We start from the raw sequence: 11,941 nt of genomic DNA, 5'->3' as shown, positions 1-11,941 counted from the left end.
TTTTTTTTAGGGGTACGGGGGGCCCGGAGATCCCCAGGGCCCAGGATGACAACCCCCCCTTTTTTATAAAAAAAATAAGTATTTTTTTATATATCTTTTTATTTTATTTATATATTATTATTATTATTATTAGGCCCAGAGGTCCCCAGGGCCCCGGATGGCAACCCCCCTTTTTTTTAATAAAAAAAATATTATTTTATTTCTTTATATATATATATATATATATATATATATATATATATATATATATATATATATATATATATTTTTTTTTTTTTTATTATTAAAGGGCTCAGAGGTCCCCAGGGCCCCATGTGGAAAAACCCCCTTTTTTTTTATAAATGTTTATATATATTTCTTTTTTTATTAAAGGGCCCAGAGGTCCCGGATGGCAACCCCCCTTTTTTGTAATTTATTTTTATAAAAAATATCAGAATCATTATATATATATATATATATATATATATATATATTTTTTTTTTTTATTAAAGGGCCCAGAGGTCCCCAGGGCCCCGGGTGGCTACCCTGGCCGAGAATACCGTGCGCATGCGCCGCTGCAGTCAGCGGCTCATTGCGACCGGATTTTTTTTTTACCTACAGTTAAGCCTTATTATAGGCTTACCTATAGGTAAAAAAAAAAAAAAAAAAAAAAAACACTATACAACCACTTTAACCACATGCTCTAAGCTCTGAGGAAAATAATAGCAACAGCGCTTGGAAAGTGCACAGTCTGTTTGCCTTAGGTAAATGCCCCCCAATAGTACACAAGGCACCCATTACAACTGAGGAGGACTGTATGAGCAAGGAAACTACACATTACACATGCCGCCCTGGTAACTCTAACGCTACCATGAGAGCCCCCCATTACACAGCACTGCCCCCCAAACTCTACCCCACACACACCCCTTGCCTGCTCACTGCTCTGCACTCCCCACACACTCGCCCCGCCTCCGCCTGCCATGTGACACAGTAAACAATTCCTCGGCGTTCGGGCACCTTCTAGCACACGATGACGTCAGTGCTCGGTTCGGCTCCCCCTCCCGGTAACCCAGAACTCCCTGGAATGTTCCACCCCCGGTCACCGCGCACATGATACACGTCACGGCGCCGCTTTGAGCCGTTGCTGCGGTTGGATGCGGAGGCTGCGGGTGAGTACTCGTTATCCTGATACACATGTTGTTATTGTTCACTGACAGCTGATGTCATTGTGTTCTGTGTGCACCCGGGGAGATCACTGCCCACTGTGCCCTCTCTCCTGATGCTTTGCTGGTACTCAGGTCTTCCTATGTATCTGTAAAGTCCCATAGGGGTCCATGGAGAAGTTTTTATTTTTAGGAAAAATGTGGATGGAAGAGCAGGCCTGGGAATAGATGTATGGGAGTGGGAGTGAGAGGGAAGAGATCAGCCTTCATTCAGCACGTCTCCTTTAGGGCCCGTTCTCACTGGAATTCTGCGCCCGTTTCCCTGCGCCGCCTTTAAGTGTGCCATCTGTGCCATTGTGTTAGTATAAACCTAACGATACCCCAAATGCAGTGTGTTTGTCTGCACCAGATCTCATGGTACCATAGTACTATGCAATCCGGTTGCAGTGCATTTTTGAAAAGTAATGCAAGCACTACTACTCATGCAATCCAGTGCGATTTCTGCCCATTCAGATGATGGCCTGACCGTACACATAAACTGACAGGCTGGGCAAGGAGAGCATAAATCAGAGAAGCAGCCAAGAGGCCCATGGTAACTCTGGAGGAGCTGCAGAGATCCACAGCTCAGGTGGGAGAATCTGTCCACAGAACAACTATTAGTTGTGCACTCCACAAATCTGGCCTTTATGGAAGAGTGGCAAGAAGAAAGTCATTGTTAAAAAGAAAGCCATAAAAAGTCCTGTTTGCAGTTTGCGTGAAGCCATGTGGGGGACACAGCAAACATGTGGAAGAAGGTGCTCTTGTCTAAAAGCAAAATGCTGTGTGGCAGAAAACTAACACTGCGCATCACCCTGAACACATCATCCCCACTGTGAAACTTGGTGGTGGCAGCATCATGTTGTGGGAATGCTTTTTGTCAGCAGGGACAGGGAAGCTGGTCAGATTTGATGGGAAGATGGATGGAGCCAAATACAAGGCAGTCTTAGGCCGCGTACACACGAGAGGATATCCGCTGGAAACGGTCTGCCGGACCGTTTCCAGCGGATAAATCCTCTGGCGGATTTCGATCTGATGGCTGTACACACCATCAGATCGAAATCCGCGCGGAATACATCCGCGTTGACGTGTCGCTGCGCGCAACGCTGGAAGGTAAATACTTCCACGCATGCGTCGAATCATTACGACGCATGCGAGGGAGGGGAGCGGACGGACTGATCCGGTGAGTCTGTACAGACGACCGGATCAGTCCGCTGGACTGGATTCAAGCGGATAGATTTTGTAGCATGCTACAAAATTTTTATCCGCTGGGAATTTGTCGGCTGGATTTTTATCCGCCGGGAAATGTCCGCTCGGACGTACAGACGACCGGATCTATCTGCTGGAACTGATCCGCGGATCAATCGCAGCAGATAGATCCGGTCGTCTGTACGAGGCCTTAGAAGAAAAGCTGTTAGAGTCTGCAAAAGACTTGAGACTGGGGCAGAGGTTCACCTTCCAGCAGGACAACAACCCTAAACATACAGCCAGAGCTACAATGGAATGGTTTAGCAGTGGTGCCCAACCAGTGGCCCCGGGGCCACATGTGGCCAGCGGAGCCCTCTGATGTGGCCCTCCACCTCCTGCTCTGGGATGGCAGATTGGCAAGCCCAGATCACGGGTTGCTGACCCGCCATCCCAGAGCAGCAGTTTTGTGAATAAAGCCGCTGGTAGAGGAAGCAAGTGGCTGCGGAGCAGAGCCACATAAGCCGTATAGCGCCAAATCTTGTCACAGGTGGAGCGATACCAAATGCACTCGACCTGGGACAGCAACAGCCGGCGATACCTGAATGGAAAACTGTTATTAAAGGTAAGTTTACTACTAAATCCACAGTGTATATATGGGTATATCTGTTCTGCAGTGGTTACTGGGCTGCTTTCAAACTGATCCGCATGTGCAGTGCAGCTGCAGGTTACCTGCACTGAGCCATAGACTTTTGTTGTTACCTGCGGGTTTGTTGCGTTTTCAGAAAGTGTGCCACACCTGCTGGAAATAATAGAAGTTTACGGCAAAGTGCAGCTAACCCGCAGAAAATCCACAGGTGCACTGCGCTGCACCCGCGGTTTGGGCAAATCACATGCGCATCAGTGTGAAAGCAGCCTAAAGGTTCGTACACACGGTCGGACATCCAACAAAATTTCCCTTGGATTTTTGACTTAATTGATTTGTCCGATCACACCCATAGCATACACACGCTCGGACTTTTCTGCAAACTTTTCTAACACTTTCCCAACATCACGTGGTTTTACTTGCTCTTTACCGCCACCCTTTGGTTAACTTCTGCTATTGTTGGTTGAGTTTAACATTGGTTATGAGCATGCGCATTTGTACTTTGTCCAAAAGTCCGATGGTTTGCTGTACACACGGTCGGACAAGGCACCATCGGACTTTTGTTGCCAGAAAGTTGGTCCGTTCGCAGACCCAACTTTTTGTCCGATGAAAGCCAAAAAAGTTGGTCCGATGGAACGTACACACGGTCGGACAAATACAAAAAGTGCCGGATTTTGAAGTTGGTTGGGCAAAAGTCCGACCGTGTGTACGGGGCTTTAGACCCCTTTCACATGGTCAGTTCAACCCAATCGGACTCACTATTTACCTCTATGAAGCAGCAGATGTAAACAGGCTTGTGTCTGTTTACACCCGCCTACCTAATAAAAAAAATAGAAAGGGATCTGCCCCCTTCCGCCTGGGCAGATTGGATCAGAGGGCCCATAGAGTAGAGTGGGCTGTGTCCATGGGCACGGACCCGTCATCCTCTCGCTCTGCTCATTGTGGCCCGCGACCTGTTACCATTTCGCTTAAGTGGCCCTCGCTCTTCAAAAGGTTGGGCACCCCTGGTTTAGATCAAAGCATATTCATGTGTTAGAATGGCCCAGTCAATGTCCAGACCTAAATCCAATTGAGAATCTGTGGCAAGACTTGGAAATGTCAGTTCACGGACGCTCTCCATCCAATCTGACAGAGCTTGAGCTATTTTGCAAAGAAGAATGGGCAAAAATGTCACTCTCTAGATGTGCAAAGCTGGTAGAGACATCCCCAAAAAGACTTGCAGCTGTCATTGCAGCGAAAAAGGATTTTTTACAAAGTATTGACCATTTATCATTTTCCTTCTACTTCACAATTATGTGCCACTTTGTGTTGGTCTATGACGGGCATCACTAAATGGCGGACCGCGGGCCAAATGCGGACCGCCTCACTCTCTTATGCGGCCCGCCGCGGTACCGCCATTTAGCAGCCTTTTCTTTCCCCTGCCGTCTCTGTAATCCTCACACAGAGCCGACAGGAGGAGGCGGGACAGTTCTGGATGCAGGGCGGAGTTGCCGGAGGTAAACAAGCAGGTGATTGGCTGCTAGGATGAAGGGCAGTCTTAGCAACCAATCATCATCTTACAACACCCGCCCTCCATCGGAGCTATGCCGTGCCTCCCTCCGATCTTCGGTCTATGCAAGGTGAGTGAGGGGGCAAAGTTGCAGTGGCTCTGTAGTTCCCTCACTGCGGGGGCCCTCAGGAGACCGGGATATCGCTCCATTGTTGCTGGCTGCAGTTATGAGCAGAGAGCGTCTACTCTCTGTCACACTGCCAAGACCTCGCACTGACAGCCCACCCCCCTCCTCCTCCGGACACTCAGACAGGAGAGGAGATAGAGAGAGCAGGAGCTTCTCCTCCTGTGTGCACCAGCAGCCCCGCCCACATCCAATCCCTGGCAGCTCCGTGCCTTGCAAAGGGAAAGTTCAGCAGCCTGCAGCTAGATAGATAGTGGATGAAAGATTGCAACCCTCCACAATAGGGGATCCACAGCTCTCCAGGACAGCCTTTCTTCCTTCCTTCAAACCTCTCAGTGATTGAAAAGAAAGCAGCTCACAGGTGGGTCAGTCATGAAGAGAGAGTCTGTTGTCACCTCCAGTGCCCCTCTACCAACACAGCAGCCTGCTGGGATTTCCCTGGTATGGTGCACTACAAGCCCCAGCATGCTCTGTCAGCCTATGTGTATGTATAGCACAGGTGAGTAGGCCTGCTTGCTGACCACAGTGGCAGAACTCCACTGCCCAAGTCAATGGCAGCTGGTGCTCAAATAAACTGAAAACCCCCCCCCCCCCATCAATTGCAGCCTCACTGTACCATCAAACGCAGCCAATGTGCCCCATCAAACGCTCCCACTGTGCCCCATCAAACGCTCCCACTGTGCCCCATCAAACGCTCCCACTGTGCCCATCGAATGCTCCCACTGTGCCCCCCCCCTACCGCTGTCTGCCCGGCACTTACCCTGTCTCAGTAGGGCAGACGGCGGGCGGGCACAATGCCCCCCCGCCATTTAGCAGCCTTTTCTTCCCCCTGCCGTCTCTGTAATCCTCACACAGAGCCGACAGCAGGAGGCGGGACAGTTCTGGATGGAGGGGGGCAGCAGTGGTTTCCTCCATGCTACCTTATATTTATTCTCTTTTCTAACACAGCAGGGGGAACTGCGAGTGCCAAGAATAGGGGGTGTCGGCGGCGGCCATTGATAGATTCATGCATTGCATGAATCTATCTATTGGTGATAGAGGGGGGTGGTTGGAGAGAGGGGGCAGCGACCGGGCGCACCACCACTGACCCAAGCCTCCATCTATGATGGAGGCTTTCTCTTATCTCGCCAGCCTCTGAGCACACCAATGTAAGGGAGAGCTCCGTGGACTGTAATGTAAAGGGGGATTCTGATATAAGTGAGGGCTTTGGTGAGTAGAGACCCCCTTATATCGGTTCCCAGAGCACCCCTTACATCAGAGTTCCCCTTTATATTACAATCCACAGAACTCCCCCTTAGGGCCCTTTCACATGGGACAAAACGGACACCATGATCATTGGAAAGGGCCCCGGGACCAGAGATCAGGGGGGCCTTTATGGTTCCCTGCACCGGGGCCCAGATGGTTCTAGTTATGCCTCTGAGTTACAGGGAGTGAGGACACTGGTCTGGAAAGCGGAAAAAGATAACTCGCTGAGGACATTAAAGTGGAGTTGTTGAGGGCTGTCATGTGGTGGGCTGAGGACATTAGGGTGGGGGGGGAGGGAGGCTGAGCGGACTGTGATGTATGGGGGGAGATGTGGATATTACAGGGTGGGAGATGTGGACATGACAGGGGGGAGGCTGAGGACTGTGATGTGGGGGCAATGAGGACAGTAATGTGAAGGGGGCTGAAGATAGTAATGAGGGGGGATAATGTAAATTGGGGCAAAGGACAGTACTGGCGGGGGGGTTAGTGTCAAGGTAGTCTGAGAACATTACTGTGGAGGGGGGAGATATAAAGGAGGACCTGAGGACACTCCTCAAGAGGGCTCTGATGTGCACTGGGGACTGAGGATGCTGATGTAAGAATGGGTTCAGATCTGTACATGTGCATATGTCGTGGGTAGGTCAGCCCTTTTTAATGGGCTGCACTGCCCGCAAAAAAACTGGGGAAAGACGTCCTTGACGTCTTTTCCAAAATAGTGCGGCAGCAACATGCGGTTTGGCACATGCGAAAAGGCGCAACGGGTAATGACATGATGTTCGGACCCCTGCTGGAAGAAAATTTTGCTGACCGGACCTCAGTGAATTTTAATTCATTACCCCTGGTCTATGACATTAAAGCGGTTGTAAACCCTCCTATCTTTTTCAGCCAAGGAAGCTGCCATCTTGGCCTTTGTTCAATCTTCAACTGCCATGAAGCTGCACATGTGATCAGTTATGACACCATCCATTGGATGGTTTGACAGTTTGGTTGAGAGCACAACCAATGTGCAGTTAGCATTCCCGGCATGCCGGGAATGTTAACAGTTTTTTTAAGTGTTACATCGATGGGTTTACTTCCGCTTTAAGTCCCAGTAAAATGCATTTACCATTTTGGTTATAACATGACAAAATGTGGAAAGTTTTATGGGGTATAAATACCTTTTCAAGGCACTGTATGTTTAAAGCTGAACTCCGGGCTGAGCAAATGTTGTCTAAATACAAGAGTCATTTATTCTTTCTTGAGGCTGGCTTCACACTGGTGCGAAAACGCAGACATTGCAGGTGATTCGCACCGCTATGCAGATCACATGCGGTGCAAATTCAGCCATGCAAACTGAATGGCTAAAATCGCATCGCATTCGCACCAAAGTGCTGCAGGACCCTTTTTTGGTCCACACTGAAATTGGATCGCATGGCCATGCGATCCAATTGCTGTACCTTTTAACAGTTTGCACTGCAATCTGCGAACCGATCTGGGGTTGTCATTGGCTTTCTATGACACCTGCAGCTTTTTGTAGAGGGCAGTGTGAATTGCCTGCAAGTGACATGCAATGCGGGATCCCGCACTGGAATTGCGCTGGTTCCCTCATCGCATGCGTGTGAACCTAGCCTTTATCTCACTTCTCCCAGATCTGGGCAGTATTCCAGTGTGAAATTTTGAAATTTTGCCTTTGTGTAGGAGCTTCCTGTATTATTCCTGATTGGTGCTGCTCTGTCTCCTGGTCTTATCTTGTCTCTGCCCCCTCCTGTAGTTTTCTACAGGCATCTTGTAGTGGGTGTGGCCTGCTGGTCTCCTCCCACAGCTGTCCTTACTGTACACGCTATGTACAGCATAGTGAAGATGTCATTGCTACTTTTACAAGGTAATATTATGGTTTGGAAATGATTTTGGAGCTCGCAAAGCAGGTTTTTATCGTTTGTGGCTAATGAGGAATATATTTAAATAATTGTTTTTGTGCCTGGAGATCAGCTTTACCAAAAAAACTACAAGTGCAAAAATGGCTCTTTTTTTTATTCTGCTCTGCATTTTACAAACTGTTCCCCATATTGAGCTTTATTTGGTATTATGTAAAGGTGTGAGCAGTATTCACACGGTGATTAAATGAATTGGGCATGACTGGATGAGCTTTATGTTCTGAGTCATAGTTTATAAACCTAATGTGTAAGGTGTTGTCACTTACATGGCATTACCAAGCAGAGTGTTATCCTCTGTTTTTGCCACCAGGACTAGTTTTGAACTTTATTTATGGTAAAGGAAATGTGGACACGGGTAGTAATCCTACACCGAGGAGAGCACACAGGTCCCAAACTGCACCCAGAAGTCTTGTCTCCTCTGCTGTAAATCTTGTAGGTGTTCAGAAAATGTCCACCATTTATGTGAGTTAAACCCAGTGACCCAGACCTCCGCTAGCTTCTCTGTTTTGCTTTTATTGTTAGTGAGTTTATGTCCCCCCCCCCCCCCCCCCCCCAATACTTCATTTTTTTGATTCTTCTCTTATTGTTTGTTTCAGGTCTCCATATCGGTATTACAGAAAAAGACTCTTCAATCCGCAATCCTGGAATATCTCTGATCTCTGGATCCCATCCATAATGTTGTGCTGGGGAAATGCTTCCTTTGGACAACTAGGACTAGGGGGAATCGATGGAGAAATTATCGTAGAACCCACAAGATGTGACTTTTTCCTTAATAAAACTGTCCGTGATGTTGGCTGTGGCAGCAGGCATACTGTGTTTTTGTTGGACGATGGGACAGTTTATACCTGTGGATGCAATGATCTAGGACAGTTAGGACATGACAGAGGCAGAAAAAAGCCAGGTAAGGGGCTGTGTTTTAATGACGTGTAAATATATGTGCAGTTGCAATGATAAACATCTACTTTTGGTTTGAATTATCACAACGGTAGAGGAAATGCTGACTCATGATGGTAACTTCACTTTCTTTTTAAAAGAACTCGATGACATGTATTGGAGATCTACTGTATGTTAGTGCAGAATAATCAGACTTTGGCGTCAATTCATTAAGCTTTACCGCATGGGATAAGGATATCAAGTTACTCATTTGCATAAATTATCACATGCGGTAAATTAAGTTTAATTCCCCCCCCCCCCCCCAAAAAAAAAAAACGATTATGCGGTATTTACCGGGGGAAAAAAATGTGCCGTTAAATATCGCATAAAAAGCTCTTAAAGCGGTGTTCCACCCGCAAATGTTTTTATTTTTTTTAAAGTCAGCATTTACAATCGCTGTAGCCGCTGACTTTTAATAAGCCACTTACCTGTCCAGGGAGCCTGCAAAGTCAGGGGGGGGTGCCCTGAAGCCGATGTGTCCATCGGATCGGGTGCAAGCACTGCCATTCTAACTAAGGGAAACCGGCAGTGGAGCCTTGCGACTTTGTGAATGGCCAGATGTCACACACAGGTCCCAGAAGACAGCAGGGGGGGGGGTGCACGAAAGGAAATTACATCCTGTGCCGCGGACTGGATCGATCGTAAGTACAGGCTGTACTTCATAAAAATTTACTATAGAAGAAGAATTTTGTATTTATCCTTTAAATCCAAAAATGAGTGGTGGAGAGGTAGTCTTTTGTTTACGACCACCTCTCAAAAGTAGGTGGAACTCCGCTTTAAGTACAATTCACAAAGGGACCAGAGAGTAAAAAAGCATGTGATAATTACCGCGTTTTATACTGCCAGCAAACCCTAGTGGCATTTGTCAAAAAACAGCCTAGGGCTGTTTGTTGACAAATGGTTGCTAAGCAGCGGGCCAAGAAGCCGACCGCCGCGTCCTTAAAAACTAATGACTCATCAGCTGTCAGTGGGCTTCCACGCTAATGGCTGATTGTGGAAAAAAAAAGGCAACAATGTAAAAAGTATAAGCAAAAAAACATCAGTCCATACCAGGCCCTTTGGGTTCTTGGCCCATGCCGATTTTAAAAAAAACAGCATGGGGTACAAGCGAGTCCTCCCCTGAACCATACCAGGCCACATGCCCTCAACATGGGGGGTGGGTGCATTGGGGGCAAGGGCCTCATCCTCACAACCGTGGTTGTGGGGGTCTGCGGGCAGGGCGCTTATTGGTATCTGGTAGCCCTCAGATTCCCCCCCCCATGTGAATGAGTGTGGGATATTGTACCCCTACCCATTCACCAAAAAAAGTGTCAAAAAGTAAGAAAACCAGAGACAGTTTTTTACAAATACTTTATTTAAAAAAACAGTGTCTCCCGATGTAAATCCATCGTCAATCAGGATGGCCGCATATCACCGGAATCCCCCAAAAAAGGCAATAGCAAGAGTCGTGCTATTGGGGGCACTGGTCAAGGGGGAGGAGTCAGGAGCGATGGCGGGGGACCTGAGATGAGGAGGATCTGGGCTGCTCTCTGCAAAACCATTACACAGAGCCGACACAGAGGAATACATAAATCTAGTTTCTTATCAATGCCTTTGCAGTTCTCTGGATAATGGATTAACTGCCCGTTTAAGTCTAGGGCCCCGTACACACGACCGAACATGTCTGCTGAAACTGGTCCGCGGACCAGTTTCAGCAGACATGTTCGGTCGTCTGTACAGCCGAGCGGACAGGTTTCTAGCGTACATTTGTCCGCCCGACCGTTTTCGAGCGGACAAATGTCTCTTAGCATGCTAAGAAACATGCCCGCTGGAATCCTGTCCGTCGGACATGTTCGGTCGTCTGTACACCGCGCTGTCTGTCCGCGCGGATCGTCTCTCATTTCTGTCTGATGGTGTGTACAACCATCAGACAGAAATCTCCGACCGAACATGTCCGCTGAAAACGGTCCGGCGAACTGTCTGGTCGCGTGTACGAGGCCTAAAAAAAGTAGTTTTTCTTACTAACCTGATCCTCCACTCCTCTACCCACTGCTGGACTGGTCTATGCAGGCTCTTTTCCCCCATGCTCCAGTGGTCTAAGGTCCTGATGTCATCAAGACCAATGCAGGGTCCATAACCCTGCACTGGATATAATGATGCTAAGGGACAGTTCACCAATGGAGTGTGGGGGAGTGCAGTCTGCTGGGGGACTGAAGGATCAGGTATGTAAAGGCTCTTCTCCTCTTCCATAGACAAAACAAGCAGGCGCAGCCCAACTGCAAGGGATCATTTTACTGTGTGTCAGAGTAGGGATTTAAGCAAAGAATGCATAATGCTTTGGTAAAAAGGTCAACTTTATTACAGCATTAAAGGAAATCGTACAACAGCCTTATTTAGGTCCCTCTGATTCCGCCCGTATTGAATTGTATTGTAACTGTGCTGTCTGCCCTCATGCCAACGCAAACTGTTGACGCTATATAAATCCTGTATAATAATTTAAGCTGGACTCTAGGCAGATATAAAAATGAATGCATTTAAGAGTTTACTATTTAAAAAAAAAAAAAACATTTTCTGGAACTAGTGCAAGTGATGCAAGGTGATGTCACTTGCTATGAACAGTAATATAAGCAATCTCTGAAGCGGTAATCCCATTTTTTTTTTCCAAGACCACCTTTGGGGATAATGACTCTCGTTTCTTTATTTTCAGAACAAGTTGGAGCCCTCGATGCTCAGAGTATTGTTGCCGTCTCCTGTGGGGAATCGCATACATTGGCTCTCAATGACAAAGGTCAAGTGTTTTCTTGGGGTCTAGCTAAGGATGGACAGATAGGTCTATCTGTGATAGAGGAATACATCAGAATACCAAGGTAACCTGATTTTCTTTATATTTTGAGTTTTACTTTTGGTAAAACTGTTTGACACATTTAGTTTTAGGCTGGATTCGCAGGAGTCCAGTGCGTCCCCGTTCACCAATTCAGTTCTGATTTCAACCAGAATTTATTCTCGCTGCTGAGACATGTGAAATCTGCATCCAATTCGCACTAGTGTGAACCAAGTCTTACTGTTTGGCAAATTTAGATCTTGTTAAAGTTGTTATAAACCGTCACATATACCAAGTGAAGTGAGTGGCCTCAGGTGATACACAGATGAAACAAGCCGAGTTCTCCCATAGAACAACGAGAAAATAGA

General features: G+C 47.4%; 1 protein-coding gene across 3 annotated transcripts in view; it reads left to right on the top strand.

Annotated features, from left to right (window-relative positions):
• The first annotated feature begins 976 nt into the window (after positions 1-976).
• HERC4 (HECT and RLD domain containing E3 ubiquitin protein ligase 4) overlaps positions 977-11,941 on the top strand; it is a 99,136-nt gene continuing 88,171 nt past the window's right edge. For 2 of the 3 annotated variants that reach the window (XM_040362163.1, XM_040362162.1), the window contains exons 1-3: positions 8,214-8,302; positions 8,437-8,741; positions 11,460-11,619. In XM_040362163.1, the coding sequence (XP_040218097.1) occupies positions 8,301-8,302; positions 8,437-8,741; positions 11,460-11,619 (467 nt within the window). In that variant the 5' untranslated portion in view covers positions 8,214-8,300. Of the gene's footprint in view, positions 1,149-8,213; positions 8,303-8,436; positions 8,742-11,459; positions 11,620-11,941 lie in introns of those variants that run through there. The other variant, XM_040362164.1, reaches the window with a different exon arrangement.

This window comes from Rana temporaria, chromosome 8 (assembly GCF_905171775.1).
Source record: "Rana temporaria chromosome 8, aRanTem1.1, whole genome shotgun sequence".
In the NCBI taxonomy this organism is placed as follows: Eukaryota; Metazoa; Chordata; class Amphibia; order Anura; family Ranidae; genus Rana; species Rana temporaria.
This window is presented reverse-complemented; position numbering and strand designations above follow the sequence as displayed.